The sequence below is a fragment of the Equus caballus genome, chromosome 28, assembly GCF_041296265.1.
Source record: "Equus caballus isolate H_3958 breed thoroughbred chromosome 28, TB-T2T, whole genome shotgun sequence".
Lineage (NCBI taxonomy): Eukaryota > Metazoa > Chordata > Mammalia > Perissodactyla > Equidae > Equus > Equus caballus.
This window is the reverse complement of record NC_091711.1, coordinates 11,249,039-11,269,851: the sequence shown is the minus strand read 5'-3', so window position 1 is coordinate 11,269,851 and position 20,813 is coordinate 11,249,039. Positions and strand designations below refer to the sequence as shown.

Here is a 20,813-nt window from a genome sequence, read left to right as displayed (position 1 = left end):
TTTTTAGCTGCATCTCACAAATTTTAATATGCAGTGCTATCCTTATCACTCAGTTCAAAATATTTTCTAACTTCCATTGTGATTTCTTCTTTTACCCAAAGTTATTTGGAACTGTATTTCCTAATTTCCTAACTTACAGTGAGTGTCTAATTATCTTTTTTGTTAATGATTTCTACCTCAATTGCACTGTAGTCCAAGAACATACTCCACAGGATTTTAGTTCTGTGAAATTTGTTGGGACTTATTTCATGGTCCAACAAATCATCTTTTTGTAAATATTCAATGTGTACTTGAAAAGAATGTGATTTCTGTCATCTGTGGCTTTGGTGTTCTATACATGTCAACTAGTTCATGTTTCCTATTGTGTGGTTAAAATCTTCTATGTCTTTATTTGGTTTTTTTTTTTGGTGGGTTTTCTTGTCTTCTAAGCACTCAATAAGGAAACTATTATTATAATTATTTTCAGTTTTACCTACTAAATATTTCAGATGTCAAGTGGACGTGGCTTCTATAAACTGTCTAGGATCAGAATAGAATGTATCAGTAGAGAAACAAATGATAGTGTCATCTTCTGTAAGAAACAAGGCACCTCTCGATAGGTAGTTGGCATGAAGAAGAAGCATAGTGTCAGTCAATAGTGTTTACATCTATCTTGTCAGCAGGAAAACCTGACTGACAAAATATTTTAAAATTACTACAAACTCACGAATCCTAACAGTCTACAAAACACTAAATACATACTTAAAAAATCTAAAATAAAAAATAAAACTTAATCTTAAGGAATGAGATTAGTATGAAAAAATAAAATTCCAAATGTACATATGTACATACATACACATGGGTATATAAACATGCACATGCATTTATGAGAGGTGTCCTCATCTAATAACTTGAAAATTCTATTTTTTAGAAAAACATACATGGTATAGATATACAACCAGATCAGGTAAGATTCTGCTAATGACTTTGCCAATAAAATCACAAATTTGATGGATGTCTTAATTTAATGGTTGATTACACAAACTCTTAAGATAGAATTTATTCCATATGATAGAATAACATGCAATCATTAAAAGTCATGTTTTAAAATAAGTAAACTGGTGCCATAGCTATGGAAAATAGTATGGCAATTGCTCAAAAAATTAGACTAGAATGCCATATGATCCAGCTTTTTCACTTCTGGGTATTTATCTGAAGAACATGAAAACACTAATTCAAAAAGATATATGCACCCCTATGTTCGCTGTGGCTTTATTCACAACAGCCAAGATTTGGAAACAACCTAAATGCCTACCAATGGATGAATGGATAAAGAAGATGTAGTACATATATAGAATGGAGTACTCCTCAACCATAAAATGATGAAATCTTGCCATTTGTGACATGGATGGACCTTGAGAGTCCTATGCTATGTGAAATAAGTCAGATGGAGAAAGTCAAAAACCGTATGATTTCACTCATATGTGGAAGATAACAACAACAACAACAAACAAACACATAGACGCACAGAATAGATTGGTGAGTACCACAAGGAAAGGGGCGTGGGAGAAGGATGAAAAGGGTAAAATGTCGCATGTGTACAGTGACAGATGGCAATTAGACTTTGGGTGGTGAACATGATGTAGTCTATACAGAAATTGAAATACAATGATGTACACCTGAAATTTATATTACATTATAAAGCAATGTTACCTCAATAAAAAATTAAATGAAAAAATAATATTTAATACTATGTAGTAGTGTTCACAATATAAGTTAAGTGAAGAAAGCAGGATAATATATTGTTTAGATGGCATAATCCAAATTGTGTAAATAGAGAGGGTGAGCAAGCCTGGGAGGAAATACATCAAAGCAATATTCGTGGTTTTCGGGGGATGGGAGAATTATGGATTACTGTTAGACTCTTCTTTATACTTTTATTTATTCTGTGAATTTTCCTCAATAATCAGAGAAAAGCTTTATAATAACAAAATAACTTTAATTCAGAAAATAACACTCGTTTGTAATGAAAACACTTTCATTTGCAACTTATCTGAAAAAACATATGGAAGCTCTGTTAATGCTTTAAAAAATCCAGCTCATTGCAAATAATGTTAACCATTTCAAATACAAATTAAGTCAAGCAAGAAAACAGAATATAAACGGAGCACAGACGACTCTGATAAATAAGTCCATACCACCCGCTCTATACAGCTGGAGTGAGGAAGATGTAGAATTGCTCAGCTGCCTGCCAGAAGCCCTCAACTTAATGATCCCAAGTTGAGTGTCTCACCTCATTAGTTAGCCTATTTAAAAAAAAAAATTCACCTCCAGTTCTTGCAGGGAAAAAAACAACTGTTTCATGTATAGATGCAACTTCTTAAATCAAATTAAACAGTTACATTAGATGACACAATCTCTTATGTTTTATTGTTCTTTGTGGAAAAAAAATCATGTAACATAAAAGGCCCGGACTGCTTTTCCCTTCGTTTGAGTACTCTTTCAGTATTTTCTGTATATGAATTGAACATATTTCTCCCTTTCCCATTTTTCTGTTATTTTCTTGAGTCTGTTGGAAATAGATATTACAACAGAGAATAGATTTCAAGACTATGATAAGTTTATATAAAAGAACAAAACACAGCTAAATTGCTTTACTGGTATTAACAAACTAGCCAGCTTTTAAAAGCTCTAACACGTGTAAAGTATTGTTCTGTTAATTGTGTTTTTAGATTTATCTACATTCTGCAGTAGAAGTAGAATATGATTACATACTGAAGGAACTTACCAACATTTATGAAGCCGAATAAAAAAGATTTGTTCATATTTTACGGATATGTTTAGACCAAAATGGAAAAATGAAATAATTTACAAAATCAGAAAATATCATGCAGGCATAATAAAAACCCTATCTAAAGCAATAATGTTATGAATAATATTAAGAGCATAGAAAGTGAATTCAAATCCTGCCATTACCATTTATCAACAAAGCGTCTGTAGGGACGCTACTTGACCCAAGAACTCTTTGTCTTACTTACAAAATGGCAGTAATAAACCCACCTCACAGGGCTGTTGTAAAGATAAAATAAAATAATGCACTTAAGTAATACAGCTTGTTGGCTATACACTCTAGATCCTCAATACTGATAGCTACTATAGCTATTTTTATTATAACAATCTTGACTTCTCTTCATCATCATCATCACCATCTTCATAAGATTCATTAGTAAATTGTTTTGGAGGGAGATAAAGCAAAAATATTGCATAATAAAAGCACCGGGGACATCTCTTGTATTGGGAGATTGATTCTATAATGGTAACATTTAGCTTTGGTCAAGTTTAATGTCAGGCACAGTCTTACAAAGAGGTGGTAAAGCTTAGAGCCACTTGTATGTACGTTTTGAAAGATGTTAAAAGTTATCCCAACCGAAAATATCTACAACTTGGGTTACCTGTATTGTCCAATTACCTTGAATCTCAATGGCTTTCTAGGCTTTAATCCTCTCTGTTTTAGCGCCCTTCCAATGCCAGACTTTTGAGGACAAGGTCCACAGGACTGAGCACAGCGCTTGGCAGAGAGTAGATTCTCAATATACATGTAGACTGTGGATTAATTCTATGAGGGGTATTACTTAAAAGCATTGGAGGCTTACGCAGTTCTTCACAACGAGGTCAGTGAATTCTGAGAATTGGGATAAAGGAGAAAAGTTCAGCACCAGTTCATAAGCCTGTGATGGTGAGCAGGTGCCAGGGGGAAGCTGAGAAAGCAAATAAAACGTTTTCTACTTCCCCACCGTTTTGCATTGGTAACTCTACTTAAAGTAAAGAAATGAGGGCAAAAAGACAGACCATTTGATTATGAAATAATTATATTTACTTATCTATTTGCATCTCAGTCTATTAATTTTTTTATGTTTGTTTTTAATTATTATTAAAATTAGCCAGTAAGCTAATGAAGGAAATACTTAATACTGATTCTGTGATTATGCTGGAACAAATCAACACAGAATAGAATGAATTATTAGAGCGTACACAGACTAGTGACAAGCATCATGAATCTGACCCCTGGTGATATTTGCTTGGTGGCTTAGGAGAAATCTCTGTTGCCTTCACTTCTCCTATTTGGAGAAGTCAGAGAAATATCAAAAGCCTCTTACCCTTAGAAATGACGTCTCACCTGATTTTATGAGACTCTGTCGTGACTCCCTTTGTAGAGGCAGTGTAATTTTCTGCACATTGATAACAACTGTAGATTTAGAGTGAAGGGATCCAAAATATACCACTGTGACAAGCTGCATTTTTTTTTCTGCACTTTCCTTATTTGCCTAAAAGCAGAGAATCCCAAAAGAATTCATCTGTCATAAATCCCCCCTTGGGGGCTCTGCAATCAGAGAAGATTGAGAAGTAGGGATAAGAAATCACCTAAACAGACATTGTCACAAAGCTATCAGATTTCCCATCTCTTCTTTTAAGGGCCCATTTATCTCTCCGAAAAGTCATTTGTTTTCCCATGAGTGCCCTGCTCCCACTCCTCTTCCCCTATTAAGATGGTGCCCCAAATTTTAACTGCCTCCTTGAGTCACATTTTCTGTGAATGCCTGCACACATATGTATGTGAATAAAAATTTGTCTTTTCTCTTGAAAGATCTGTCTTTTGTCAGTGTAATTTGCATGCTCCCAACCACCAAACCTAAGAGGGTGGAGGAAAAGTTACCCTGTACCAGACAAGGGATTCAGTATGACTACATGTTTGGACCTAGGCTTCTCTTAATATGTTAACAGTTCTAATGACCGAAAACCTTGGAGGTATGTAAAATCATGAGAATCCCTTAATGCCCTTTGCAAACTGTTTCCTCAACTGTGATTTCAGTACCTGGATTGCAGTATCACGAATCAAATCAATCTGTCAGTACAATAAAAAAATCGTAATTTCTATGATGTATTATGCTTTTATATTTTCAAAAAATCATGATCAAACATGCAAAATCAGTTTAAAAACATAAATGGTTAAAGTAATTACTTTATAACTGAAATCAACAATCACTATATTTAGGAATATAACTTAGATAACAATGTAATAGACAATCCAGAATGGACCTGGAAAAGGAATCCTTGTTACCAGAATTTGTGTAATTTTTGTCCATATTCAATAAAGAATTTGGTACCTGGATCTTTGTCTTCCTCTCCTTTGAGACTCATTGTGTCATCATATTGATTTAATGGCCACCTGGATAAATCATCTATATAAGTGAGTTTTGATGTCCATGACCACTCTACTTTAGTAACTCAGGCTATAACTTATAGATGTCTTGGTCATCCAGGAGACCGCTACCTCTAAATGGTAAACTTCATATTATTTTATTTTATTTTTTGACATAAACCTTCACCTAACTTCACTCGTCCATGGAATCTGACACTGTCATCTATTCTTTCTTTTCTCCATTTCAAAAATATCAGTTAACCCTATTTGTTCCTCAGCTTCATATTAGAGCTGATTTCTCTGTCTCTTCAAAGCCTACTCTTCCTTTGCTCACTATCTGATTGTCAAGGAATAATTCTCCAGGCTTGTTTTCTCACTCCACATCACAGATACAAATGTGCTCTTAGCCTGCGTGGTGCTGAATCACATCATGGTTTAAAGAACATTAACTGGTTACTGCCCTAATAGACCTCAGGCAGGCCTGAGGCCAGCTCCACTGAGGGATGCCATGGCATCCCTTAGATTTGTCCTGTTTTGCATTAAAAACATGGAAATGTGCTCATATAGTTTTGCCACAGTTATTTGCACCTGGTGGGCCAGCTCATGACTGATGGCATTCTCATCCTGTATGCAGGTGACAGCACCAGCATATCTCTGTGGGAAACTTTAAGGATCTAGGAAGTTCACATGACCGTAATGTGAGAATGTTCATCATCTCTTGCTGTGTATAAGCTTCTCTGTAATTTCCTAGATTATCTGCCATTGAAGAAGATTTATATCTTTAACTACCTATTGATCTCATAGATCTGTTAAGACAGTTACCAATAATTAAAAATTGGGACATTTCTTACAAAAGTCTAGACTCTTGACTTCATTTGAACAATCAATTCCTTGGCCCTCCTTCCATGTCTGTGCATTTCCACAGGCAGAAAACTCTAGAGCTAAGGATGGCTGCCCCCTCTGGAGTGGTCATGTTTACCATGTCCTTTCTGCTTCATTCATTTCACGTGATCTTCCTGATCCCTGTAGGATTTGAGCTTATGGTGTGCATACTACATAGACTCACTACTTTAATCCAGTACTTATATAATGTCTCAACCTCCAAGGACAAAACCACCTGAGACTTACACAGTGTTATGAACTGCATTGTGTCCCCCTGCAAATTCATATGTTGAATCTCTAACCTCCAAAGTGTCTGTATTGGAGATAGGGCACTTATGGAGGTAATCAAGGCTAAATTAGGTCATAAAAATGTGGCCCTATTCCAATACAACTTGTGTCCTTATACAAAGAGGAATAGACATGAGAGATCTCTCTCTTTCGCTATGAGGGAGCACAGAGGAAAGACCACGTGAGCACAGAGTGAGAAGGTGGCCATCTACAAGCCAGGAAGAGAGGCCTCACCAGAAAATGAATTTTCCAGCACTGTAATCATAGATGCGTAGCCTCCAGAACTATGAGAAAACAAATGTCTATTGCTTAAACCATCTAGTTTGTGGTATTCTGTTATGGCAGCCCGACCAGAGTAAGACACACAAACCAAGCCCAGCTTCCTCTAGAAATGGTGTCCCCACTCTGTTCTTCAGTCAGGTGCACATCTCCTTTCACCTGGACTCTTACAGTCACTTCCTAAGCAGTCTACCTGTCTTTGCATCATCCGTCTTAAATATTTGCTGTGAGAGAGTTCTTTCTAAAATGCTATGATTATAACATGTGTTCTTGCTTTGAAACTAAAAAAAGAAAGTAATTAAAATTAGTAAAATACCTCCCTATCACTGCAGGTCCAAACACTCTAGAATGGTCCTCCAGATCCTTTGTCTCTTGCCATCCCTGTCCACGTACCCAGTGCACCAGCAAAATCACATTATTAGTGGTTCTGACAAAGACTCTTTCCTTAACCAAACTTTAGCCAGGGTCCTCTCATGACTTTTCTCTTCTAAGCTTTGACCTTGGTCCCTGCTGGGCCTGCATAGCCCAGTTTTAGTAAAAGTCCTGCTAGGTCAGTTCAGAGAGAATCGCCCACCCTTGATATCTGATTACCTTTGATATCTGGTTAAATTTCTCATCCTCTACTCTTGTACCTGATCACCTGGCTTACCTTCAGCTAGAATCTTGTTGAGTCAGTTTAGCAAGAATCTGCCTACCTTGATATCTCCCCTCAGTACTGTTCCATCTACTGACCCCCACATTCTGCTTGTTGGCTGTAAATCCCCGCTTGTCCTTGCTGTATTCAGAATCAAGCCCAGTTCTACACTGCGGTCTCTTTTCCTCTATTGCAATAGTTCCTTATGAAACCTGTTTTTATGGCTTTAACTATTGTCCACCTCTTGTCTTTAACATCTCCTTAAACCAAACTCTTCTATGCCTCTACGTTCTCACTCCCGCGTTCCTTCTGATTTCTCCCAGGTCATATGTCAAAGAGTCTTGTGTTTTCTTTATGGCCCTGTTTAAATCACATTGCTTGTTGAAGTTTTACACTCCCAGGTAGAAATAATTACTTCCCTTTAGTGCTTCTAAGGTACTTTGCATACACATCTATTACGACTTGGTCAATTTTATTGTCACTTTATTTTTTTGTTTACATTATTCTCTCTCACCATTAAACTCAGAACCTTTCACCCTGAATATTTCATTCTATTTTTACCCAAGGTGCTTTATGATGTTAGGCATTTAGGAGTAATTATATATTTATTAATCAAATATTTGTTAATGCTAGCATAGACAGTGTAAGAATAGTAATAGGAGTTAATAAAGCCCAAAACAACAACCATTCTCCAACTTCCCCCAAAATTACCTTTTAAATATAGCACAACCCAAGTGTATAAGTGCATGTGAATTAGGATTGACAATCATTATAACCAGAGCAAAATGGATAAAGCCCACACATGTTAACTGTCTGTTATGAATTTATTTGTGAAGTTCCCAGAGAGTCTCCAACATGTCCACAAGGATTAGTCCCATTCTGTAATCTTCACTTAGCTTAAAAAGGAGATGGGGTTGGTGTTGGATTGATATGGAAAGTAAAGGAACTGCAATACCTTTGAATAATAAAACACTTCAAATACACTATTGGCTGTTGAAGGCCCTCCTCTTTCTTTGGGGCCATCTCAACCTGCTGGGAAGACGAGGTCCACTATTCTCTATTGCCCATCACATCTAAACCAGAGGTTGACCAAAGGGGAATCTATTACCTTCACTATATCAACACAAACAATTCAGGTCCACTCTTCTTCCAGCCAGCTGGCTACTTTGTCATTACGTAAATAGATTTTCACAGATAGAACTTTTAGAAAGAATATCTAAGAAATATGAAAAATTAATCAAACATTGTTTCTTTGGCTTTTAAGCTTTTCTTTTAAGCTTTCTTGTGAATTACCACAAGCTTTATCATTTACCAATTTACTAAAATGAACCCATCACTAACATGTTTTATATTATTTAAAAGACCTTGACTAACGTAGCTGGGAAACTGGATGTATAAGAGGTAAAAGATCCAAGTCCTTTTACTACTATATCCACCAAATGAGGGCATTAGGCTAAATCAGTATTTTAAAAAATATTATAGGAACAAATTAATTACCATTATAGAAAAAAAAGTGGGGCTATCAGTGATGAAAAAAGCTTAAGCAGCACTGAATTAAATAGAGTTAAGCAGGTTTTACTTTGAACTACAGGACTTCTCAGTACCTTTGTTGAGCAGAACTAAAGAAATAGGTATTACCTTATCGCCCTTCTTATCTATTCTATTTGGAACGGATATCAGAAGAAAATTTTATGCAACAACATCCTGTATAAGGAGGTATTTTAAAACAACAGGACTTACACAACTGTAATATTTAAGACTATGTATTTTAGGACAATAGATACACCTGGAATCACTTCCTGAATATAAAATTTTAAAGGAACTTCAGACCTATCTTTAATAAAATAGTAACTCCTGTCTCTGCTGATAGTAGGATTTTCACTATGACCTTACTGCTGCTTCATTTAGCCAAGTGAGCAAAGTGGTCTTTTGCATTCCTTAAATTATAATTCTTTCAAAAACTTTTTATATAACTTAAAGTATTAAGGACTTTAAAATGTCATGTTTTATGTTTAAGTGTCATGTTAAGTGTTTATGTTTTTATAGGCCTGGCAACTACTTGTTAATTTTTAGATAGTGGTTGGTGAACTTTGGTGTACATAAGAACCACTTGGAGGACTGGTTAAAGCTAAGATGGCTGGGCCCACACCCAGAGTTTCTGATTCAGTAAGTCTTGGATGCAGTTGAGAATTTGCATTCCTAACAAGTTCCCAAGTGATGCTGATGCTGCCGGTCCAGGTACCGCACTCTAAGACCCACTGCTTTCACAGGTCCCAAGTCATTAGACGCATATCTGGGTCTTTCTGTTGGTCTGAGGTTTCTTAGCCAGGCCCCAATCTGGAGCCTTAAAGGAACAAAAATAACTGGTTATCCCAATTGTCTCCAAACTAAAGTCACCCTTGTGTCAATTCTTAGGTTCTGCCATCATAACCTCATTTCCCAAAGACCAACACATTTTCCCTTCTTTACTGTTTTCCACTCTCAGCTAACAATGTGTAGGTCATTAGTTTCAAAATGTGGTCCACACTTTGGATTTCCTCCCTTATAATCACTACTTCCTATTTTCCCACATAACTCACTCCCTTACTTTCATAACACCCTTGCAATACCGTGGCTCTTTCCTGGCCTCACTTGCCTCTCCACCAAATTGGACCCTACTGCTAACTTACATGAATATGTAGCCTATATGAATATACAGTCTATATTCATTCCTTTGTTCATTCACTCCACAAGCATTTGCTCAAGGCTCAACATATAATGAATATGACAAAAAGTCTGCATTCATGGGCTTACATGATAATGGCAGAGATAGAAAATCAACATGTAAACAAATAATTATGATATATTCAAAGAGTGATGTGTACATTGAAGAAAATAATATAAGGTAACAAGCAAGAAAACGATTGGAAAATAAATGTATCTTAGCTGCTCTGGAAACACTTCTTTGAGAAGGTAACGTTAAGCTGAAATAAAAATGTTGTGATGGAGGCAATAATGCAATGAATATAGAAGAGGACATTCCAGGCAAAGGAAGTGTCAACTCAAAGGCAGAAGGAAGTTCAGGGTGGTTGAAGTTAGCGAAGGAGTCAGGGCCGGAAAATAGCTGAAAAGGAGTTTGGAGGGGGAAGCAAAATTTTTCATAAGCCTTTTGTAACATGCTTCACACACACACACTCACACACATTTGATATACAGATTAGGAGACCAGGATACATACAGGAGGAGAGCCAAATCTGTTCCTCTAGCCAATGTGAGTTAAGATATCAATAGCATTTGAGTGAAGAGAAACTGAAGAGTGACATCAGAATTCACTGTCTAGCCTTTGGAGTTGGCTGTACTAAAATGTACAATGATTGGTACACTGTCCTTATTTCAGAATGCGGAAGCATTAAGTCTTAACCTTTTGTCCTCTTCATAAATACTGAATTAAAGAACCACTCTACATATTGATACATAGTATTCTGAAAATGGGCAATCCCTTCCTACTCAAAATTTGGAGTGAAGAGGGGGCAAAATGAGGTCAGAAATATGTCTTACGACATTATTTTACAAAGACAATATTCTCAAACAGTGATGATTCTGATAAAACTGGCAAAGCAATTTCCAGCAAAATAACTAGTATATGGAAAACACACACGGACACACCCTCTTAAGCAATCTGAGACAAGGATGAAAAGAAATTAGCCTAAAGCAAGAGCTGTATGTTTTCAACAACACCCTCAAGAAAAACATCAAGGTTAATGTACCTGATAATTTGAAATATGTTTTAATCTTTACATCATTAGCCTTCAGGTAAATCTGAGGGTATCTGAATTAAAAGAAATTTATCAGCCAGGGTTTTTTTCAAGTCAAGAATATAAGATTATGCTTATAATTTTCCTTTTACAGATATTAAAAGTTGCTACCACGTAGCCTGAAAATTTTTAAATATTCTCACCAGCAACACAATATTTTTCAGTATACAAACCTAAAAAACGTCTTGTAAGTAAAACCGACAATTTTTTAAATGTTCCAAAATAATTATTATATTGAAATAGAAAGTCCTTTGATTTACACTGTAAAGCTCCTAGGATCTCATTTATGAAATTACTTTATGCACTCTTCACCATCATGCATGCTGATTGCATTACCTGTCTGCATCCACTGTCACATCATGAACCCCTCTCTGGATGGCATCCCTGGAAGACGCTGTGTCTGGTATTCGGTTCAGACTTCTCGTATACAGGTTGAGCCCTCCATCTGTCATGTACCTGAAAGTAAATGTCTGATTAATCAACAGAAAATTAAATAACCTCATCAGTATAATTTAACTTAATAAACAAACTGTTCAAAATTTTCAATAATTATGCAAATATGCTTTATTATAATTTTTCTGTAAAAACATTCTACTCACCAGGAAGTATTAGAATATCGTTTCAAGTTTACTAGGGAATCAATCTTCCTTGTTACAAGTAACTAGAGTATTATAAAAGTTTCCTTTCCCCCCACTTTTGTTATCAATATTATCAATACAGAACAGATGTGTCGATAATATAACGCACCAAAATAAGAGCAAGAAAATTTCATGAGCAAGATAATTTTATTTTATAAATACCACTTTTGAAGCATTGAAGGTCATTGGAGTAATGAAACATTACCAAAGTGAAAATTAGATCAATTTATTTGATGAGCAAAATTTATGCTACAATCGGCCACTATCATAAAATAATAACCAAGATGTATTAGATACTTAATATGTTGTCAGAAACTCTTCTAAGTAGTTTACACATAACATTATTATTTCCATGTTAGAGATGAAGAAAATAAGTATGAAAAGGTTAAGTATTTATACAAGATCTCTGAACCAGTAAAGGCAGAACTGAGAAATGAATCTAGAAAGTTTGTTCCAGAAACCATGATCCTCACCACCATGCATTGCTGTCTAAGCTGAAGGACAGCACTGTCCACCCCACTTCCTGTCTCTGAGATCCACCTCTGTGCCATCACAGGACCACCACCATTACACAGGGCTGGTAACCCTCATAGCCATGTTACTATTAGGTAATCTTGCTTCCGTGGCTATGAAGGATTAAACTAGGGTGCCTAATCTCCTACTCTATGCTGGGCTTATCCGTTTTCTTTCTTGAGAACTGGGATTAAGAGACAACTCATCAGTCTTTCTATGTGGATAGAGTTAATGGTAATTAAAATTCAGGAGGTGTGAATATCAGTCTTCATAAGACGTAAAGCACCACAGAAAAAGCTGGTCAGCAAAGTAAAAACAATGACGCAGAGGTACAAAAAAGAAGCAGAGACATTTGGCCACATGGTTTCAGCTTCACAACTTGCCCTTGGGTTCTAGGAGATACATCAACTTCTTTATAATCAGGTCTACAATATACTTAAGCAAATTCAAGTTAATTTCATTTTTTGGAATAAAAAAATTTAATCACAACCATATTTAATTGAAGATTGACCAAATAGTTAAAACTAAGATTATGAAGTTGGCTAATTACCTACATGATTAGTAAATTCTGTCCTTACTAGTTGAAGAACCTTGAACTAGTTTCTTGAAATGTGCCTCAATTTCTTCCTCTGAAAATAGGAATAAAACCTACTGCAGATGAATTCTAGGATAATTAAAGGAGAAACATAAAAAGCTCTTAATATCAGAACCTTAAAAATAGTACTACTTGTTATCTACAATGTCTCTCCCGCATACTTTGAAACGGAAATATATGAAGTTTTATATATAAAACAATAACACTAAGTCACACTATGTTATCCTTATAAAGTATCCTATATGGTTAATATTCTTGATAACCAAAGAATTTAATCCCATCAAAATTAAAAAGTAAAAAGAGGACTTTGGCTCTAAAATGTGTTGAACACTGACATACTCCTTTAAATAGGGAATATTCAATATAATTTAACTTTTTTGATAACTAATTCATGATTACGAGCATCAATTCTGTGTACAGTGATACCAAATGGGACAAGTAAAGAATGAAAGGATATTTATCCTTCATACTTTTTAATTTGTCAGCTGCCACATCTTGGTGTTGTCAGTGTTCCCGTGTTTATTCTTACTTCCAATTTCTTATCCTATTTTCAACCTAGTTTTCAGACAATTTCTAAATGTTTTTATTGCCTCTTTTCTTTGTGCATAGTATATGGAATTCCTGTAAAATAAAAGTGTTTAGTAGCAAACATTTTTCTCATTCATTCTCCCTTTGAAATTGTGTTTTAAAAGGTTCAGGGGGATAGAAATCTTCTCTCCAGATAAATAGGATACTCCTTTTTTAAAAAACTATCAACATGCTTAATCCTAAACTTAACCTCTGGAGGAAGTAATAACAATGTCTATATTTCACATTATACATCTCATTGGTCTGTCTTACTCATCTGTGAGTCTCCAAAAATGTTTAGCAAAGTGTTTTGTATATAGTTTGGTATCAACAAATATATTAAATGTTTGTTCAGTTGAATTTAAAAGGTTTCCACATCGTAGGAAGGAACCATCATAACAGACCTCAGCAACTTACCCATAATGTTGACACATGTAAACAAGAATTAAGACGGAGGATCACTTCTGTTAAAACATAACCTTTTAACTATTCAATACTTGCAGAAAAGTAAGTTCTATAGGTGAAGGTTAACTGCCTTGAAAACTAATTTTCAAAAGGAAAAAGAAAAAACCCACACGTTTAAAACTTCAATGAATTAAGAAAACTTTTTTCAGGAAGTTTTTCAAAGGGTATTCATTTTTCTTTGGCTCCTCAATCTTCCAGGTAATATCAAGTAGGTTTACAAGAGGTATTAATTGGACCACAAAAATTTCAAGTGTATAATTCCTCTGTTTACAGACACTCTCTCGTTTGGACATTGGTTGAGTATTTTCTTAATAGAACCATGAATTTGTTAACTGAAAAATAACATACAGGCATCACGTAAGTAAGATAAAATCTTGATTTAAATATTTTCTTGGTAATTATTCTTTCTTTTCATTCTTTCTGAAGGACTTAACAATCTTACAGAAGATGAATTTTATAATTCCTCTAGGAAAATTATGCTACGATCTGGGAGCTACAAACATTACGGGATGATTTCAAAAGAATAATGTAAAAAAACTTGCTAATAGTGTTATAAATAAACTTCAACACTATCAGTCAAGACGAGTTGAAGAAGAGGTATTAGTCTTAAGGAAGATTGTTAAAAACAAAAAGTTGCAAAGGACGCTTGTGAAGGTTGTTGACGAAAACTAAAATCTCTCAAACCATGAAGGTCTTAGAAGAATTTCTGCCCTATTAAAATTCTGTAAGCTATCAAATGATATACATAAAAAACAATAGTCTCACAAAGAATTCCCATTTCTTCCTCCCTTCTACTGCTACCCGTCTTCTTTCTATGTAAACAAACACTGCATACTTATGGTATATTTTCTTTAGATGTCTTTTTTCCAAATTATTTCCAGGCCACACTCTTCCACCTGCTCTAGAACATGGCATCAAACCCCTTTCTACACGTAGACACATGGATTTCCCACAAGAACCTCAAATACCGCAAAAACTGACCATATATCACTTTCCTGCAGAAGCTCCGGCTCCTTTTGTGTATGCTAAGATAGTCACGGAGAAACACACTGCGACCAGATCAACAATTTACACACATGACTTCTTCTTGTCACTCTCTATCCCCTACTATTATAAAATGGAGTCTGTTCAGATCTGTGAATTTGCATCACTATGCTCTGTCTACTCACTGAAATAGGAAAAAATTGTAAAAACTCTTATTTTTTATGTTGTTCAACCCTATTTCCTTAATCCACATAAAGATATACAACTCTACCATTATAGAAACTTGATGCTTTTTTAAAAAAGCTTTATGGTAAAATATATCATATTTATGTAGTGTATAAAGTGTAAAGTGCATATTAAATAATAATAAAAGAAATAGCAACTTTCATGTGCCCACTGCCTGGCTTCAGAAATAGAACATTTCCAGTTTCTTCAGTGTCACTAAAGGCTCCTCCCAATCACGTCCCCAAACCTTCCTTCCAGAGACATCCACCGTCCTGTATTATGTGTGAAGTATTCCCTTACTTTTCTCTATGGTTTTACAACATGGGCCTGTATCCCTAAAAGTATATTGTTTAGCACCTCATGGCTTTGGATTTTATATAAATTGAATCACACTATATGTATTCTTTTGTGACGTTTTTCCTCCGCTCAAAATTACATTTTTGTAAGTCATCTATCTTGATGTATATTGCTGTTATTCATTTTACAGTTGCATAGCTCCATTTTACAAATGCACTACAGTTCATTAATACACTTGACTGTTAAGGATATCTGAGCTTTTTTTAGTCTTTTTGCTTACAAACAACATTACCACGAATGCTTGCGCTCACAGGCAAGAGCTTATCTAAGGTCTATATCCAGGAAGGTCACAAGAGATACACACACACATCCAACCTTACTAGTCAATGCCAGATAGTTTTCAAAATAGTTTCAGAATAAACTCCTACTTGTCTACAGATGAGAATTCTCATTTTTGTTTTAATTTACAAGTTGCAGATTACCAAGCACGTTGGCAATATTTCTGCTTTGTTATAGGCCACTTAAGTTTTGTCTGCAAAATGTCTGTTTAATGGGTCCAGCCCTGGTGGCCTAGTGGTTAAGTTTGGCACACTCGGCTTTGGTGGCTTGTGTTCAGTTCCCAGGCACAGAACTACACTTGTCTGTCAGTGGCCATGCTGTTGCAGTGGTTCACACACACAAAAAAGAGGAAGATTGGCAGTGGGAGTTAGCTCAGGGCGAATCCTCCTCAGCCAAAAAAAAAGTCTGTTTAATGTCTTTTGCTCATTTTTCCATTGGATTCTCTGGCTTTGGGGGTGGTTTTTTAATTTATTTTTTCTTTCCTCATTGATTCTAATCCTTTATTAGTTATATGTATTACATATGTTTGTGGCTTATATGGGGTTTTATCCTGACACTTTTCTCTTGCTTATTTTTACGTGAAATTAATTTTTCTGAATACAAAGAAACTTGATTTAGATGCCTTTCTAACTTCACACAGTAACTGCTTCTGTCATTTTTGTTTCGTGTTTAAGAATGTGATAATTAGTTTCTTGAGATTGTGGACTATGACCCCATCTCCCACTTTTACCTGGAACTTCTCTACCTTCATCTTTATTGCCACATGCTGTTCAATTTGCCTCTACTCCATGAAGTTTCCCTCACTGTGGGGTCCTGTCCTGGAAGGGAGCTGTGCCTGGACAGTCTAATGAATGCATGGGGCCTGGATGGCTCCATTCCCTTCAGTCACCACCTCGGGTGCTTACTCTCCCTGGCTGGTCAAGTGTCAAAAGCCATCCCAGCTTCAGCTGCTGTCTTCAGACCAGTCCCAGTCAGTTTCGCTGGCCTATTCTGGGGCTCTTCTGTTCTCAGTGTTATCAGATGCACCACTGCTACCCTGTTTCTTCTTCTACAGATACTGATTCCAGGCTGGTCCTTCGACTCTTAGCTGATTGTCCCCAGTTGCTTATACTTGAGGTTTGAGATGATACCTTGTCACCATCTTTTTTGTGTAAATAATGATCATTTTTTTGGCTTTCCTATCTAGTTGCTTTGTCTGTTTTTGTGGAGATTTGGGAAGATTCAAAACCTCTGCTTCCACCATATCTTCCTAGAATTCTATGTCTTTACATTCAACATCTCCTATTGGCCACTGTGTGTGAAAATTAGCTATTTTTTAAAGACATGAAAACACAGGGCATCTAAAATGTGTTTTTTTTTTAACTTCAAAGGAACTCCAGTTTAGCATCTTCCTTTAAACGAGCCTAGATAATACTAAGAATTGGCCCCTAGATCAAAGGTGCTAGCTAAGAAAACCACTAACAGTGAATGGTCCCGGTGAAGCTCTGTTACGTGTGCTTGTAAAAAATCAACTTCTCGGAGAGAAATGTGCACAGAGAGACGTGTGGACAATCTCACAGGGTCAGTATGTCACGATGGTTAAAGGTGCAGCCTGGAGCCAAACTGCTTAGGTTCAAGACCAGCATTGCTACTTACGAGCTGTGTGGACTCAGGCAAGTCACTAAAATTATCTATGCCTCAGAGGCTTCATCTGCAAAATGGAGATAGTAACGATATACTTACTCTTTGTAGTTATGGTGAGATATAAGTGAGTTCATGTATGTAAGAGGCATAGAACATTGCCTAGCACATAGTGAGTGCTATATGTATTGGCTAGTATTATGAGTTATTTTTCCATTAGAATTTCTACTCACTAAAAATAACTCTCATAGCTTGAATATGAAATAAGTAGAAGCGTTAAGATTAGAAATCTGTGGTTTCTGTGCAGATCCTTTTAACCCAACTCAGACAACCCTGCCCTTTCCAATGTTGTGGATACTTCAGTCATCACAAAGTTTGTGAAAGGAGAATTAAGTCAGGAGTGAAGAGAAGCAGGATTAAAATATCCACCACCGCTTTTTAAAATTTCATTCCTCAGAACTGAATCACCTTGTGTTTGGGTCATGTCACTTAAAGTAGAGTTTTAGGCTATATTTTGGCCCAACTGTTTATCACTGTGACACCTGCAGCTAACTTTAATTTCCATCCAATTAAAATATGTAACTTCCCCCTAATTTTACAGTGTTTCTTTTCTGCTTCATAAATGGAGACTTTTTCAAAGAGACTTATTATAAGTAAGAGGCCCTCCTCGGACTAATTCCTAATTACTGGCAGATTCACAGCCCCAAGTGTTTAAACTAATTTTAAAGAGAGAAGAAAGAGATAAGCCTTTGCATGCTTCAAGAAATTTTGAATTCTCAGAATGTTGATTAATTTTCTGAGTTCTCCCTAAAGTACATGAAAAAATGAAACTCCGTTCCCATTTACTTCATGACATTCCTTGTGGTTACATGAGAAAAAATTCCTATATTAAACATCTTAATTCATTACTCTGTCTTTTGAGCCTTTGTCCCTTTAATCACTAAAACATACTTTTAAAAATTGGGAACAGAAAGCTAACTTTGTGACAGTTTTTTCATGAGCTGTAGCACAGACATCTCCATGCCTTTTTTTCTTACTTAAAGGAAATCGTATCAAATTAAAATTACCCGGGGATGTCGCCAGCCCTCTAGTCTTTCGACTTTTTAATTCTAGGCTGAGACATCAGGCAGCTCCACAGATGCCAACAACGACACACTATGTACACTGGTGACAACGAAGGCGTACACATCCTGCATGTCTTCCATCCTCCATCTTCCCAAACACACCTGAGCTGGGACCAGCCACATTGCCCGCTCACCATGTCTAGTCACCTTCCACTCAGGGAACAGAACTGTGAGTCATTCTTTAAATTTCAGTGTCTTGAACTCTACCAGGGGAAAAAGAAAATGTATAAGGCCAAGCAGGTAAATATCACCAGAGGAAGTTTTTATACAGGATTTGTGTTATTTTTACTTTGTGTTTTTTTCCTTCTTCTATTTTAGATACTGAATATGAATGACTTTGTTGGTCAACATAAAACATGTAGACCATTGGTGCATATTTAATGGACTTATTCGTGGAGCTATCCAAGACTTTATTTGAAAGACAGATAGGGAACAAAAATGGAGAACAGAAGTCTGAATTGAGTTTCCACTGAGGAATGAAACAAGCAAGAAGGAAAAAGGATATAACAGTACTTGTTTTTTCTCATTTGTGAGTTCAGCAGACTAGCTAGCTCTCATCAAACCAACTTCCTCTACCTCCTGGGCACACAGCTGAACCATAGTTCCTGGCCCCACTTATAGTTAGATGTGACCATGCAGCTGTTCTGGGTAAGGGAAGGTGGTAGAAGTCATATGCACCACTTCCAGGCCTGGTACTCATGAAATGTTCTTACACTAGGGTTCTTCCTCTCTTTTGCCATCTGCCTGTTGAATATCAATGCCCAGGGTGACATTGTAAACTTGGTTGGATAATAGCAGAATCACCTACCATTCGCCTTAGTCTCTAAAAGACTATATGGTGCACATTCCCCAACTGAAGGTCAGAAACACCAGTGAGGATTTTACATGAAGGAGGAATGACCTTCTTTGTGTTAAATTACTGGGACTTTGAAATTTCTCTGTTACAGAAGTTAGTGTTAACTAATACAGCTAGAGTCTTGGAAAATACAAAATGCTTCTGAGTATAGGTATGCTTATAATATATATTACCATATGCAGAACCCCGTTTAAAAAAAAAATGCCTTTAGAGGTTGGCCTGGCGGCATAGTAGTTGGGTTCGCGTGCTCCACTTCGGTGGCTTGGGATTCACGGGTTTGGATCCCAGGCGTGGACTACACATCACTCATCAGGCCATGCAATGGCAGCGTCCCACATATGAAATATGGGAAGATTGGCATGGATGTTAGCTCAGGGACAATCTTCTTCAAGCAAAAGGGGGAGGATTGGAAACAGATGTTGGTGCAGGGCCAATCTTCCTCCTCCCTCCCCCCCAAATGCCTTTTAAAAAACTACTTACCCAAGAAGGTTTACACACACACTTACACACATATATGTATATATTACTCTTCATTTATTGAATAAATAAGCACCTATAAAAACACGAAAACACTAGCATGTGAGTCGCATATGGGTAGGCCCTGTGTCGATATTCTTCACCACTGCACACACAGTGCCTAGAAGGTTGCTTGACGCATTGGATGAACTCGACAAATATCGTTTGGATAAATACATACGTACATAATTCAGCTCATGATCCCTCTTCTCTCTCTATTCTTTTCCCAGGAGTCCTCATGCCTCCCACAATTTCTAATATCTCCTATATGAGATCACACTCTATGATTATTAGGTTATTAATCATTAGGTTAAAGGCTATTAATGATAAACGTAATTGTGCTGCTGATGATGAATTTACTTAAGACTTATATTGCAACAGGCCTTATGCTAAATACAATTGTGTGGGTTATTTCCTTCATTCCTAACAATTTCGTGAAGATTCTGCAATGTTATCATTATTACAGATGACAAAAAAGAATTCGGGTGAGTTAAGCTCTCAAGGAGTCCACAGATAGCAAATGGTAGAAAAAGACTTAAATTAGGCCCTCTGAGTCTGGGCTAACTCGACTGCTTCCTACCCTAATCAACCATAATCTGTCTCCCTAATTCTAAATTGTTGGAAACTCAGGCAGGGTGGCAACCAGGAATGGACTGGTGGATGTCAGGATATCAGACAAAGCTATGGATCTGATCAAAATCTCTTTTGTACTTTTTAAGGTCTTGTCACCATTCAAACAGGCTTTTCATGAATGAAGTCAGGAAAGGTTATTCATATAGAAGAATGACATCTGACACTGGTCCTCTCAGATGCGTATGGACAAAGAACAGGTCAAAACCTAGACTCATGTGGAAAATATAAAGTTAATTGGGAAGCTTTTCTTCACATTACAGAGCCTGGATTTTGAAATCAGACATATCTGAGCTCGAATGCAAGGCTGGCCTTTCCTTAGCATTGAGCAATTGGGGCCAATGGGGATAAGTTTCCTTACCTATGAAACAGGTATGATAATACTCGC

At 36.4% G+C, this 20,813-nt stretch overlaps 1 protein-coding gene across 20 annotated transcripts in view; it reads right to left on the bottom strand.

Annotated features, from left to right (window-relative positions):
* NAV3 (neuron navigator 3) overlaps positions 1 to 20,813 on the bottom strand; it is a 776,877-nt gene that overhangs the window by 120,826 nt on the left and 635,238 nt on the right. For all 20 annotated transcript variants that reach the window (XM_070254197.1, XM_070254199.1, XM_070254205.1 and 17 more), the window contains one exon: positions 11,393 to 11,512. In XM_070254197.1, the coding sequence (XP_070110298.1) occupies positions 11,393 to 11,512 (120 nt within the window). The remainder of the gene's footprint in view (positions 1 to 11,392; positions 11,513 to 20,813) is intronic.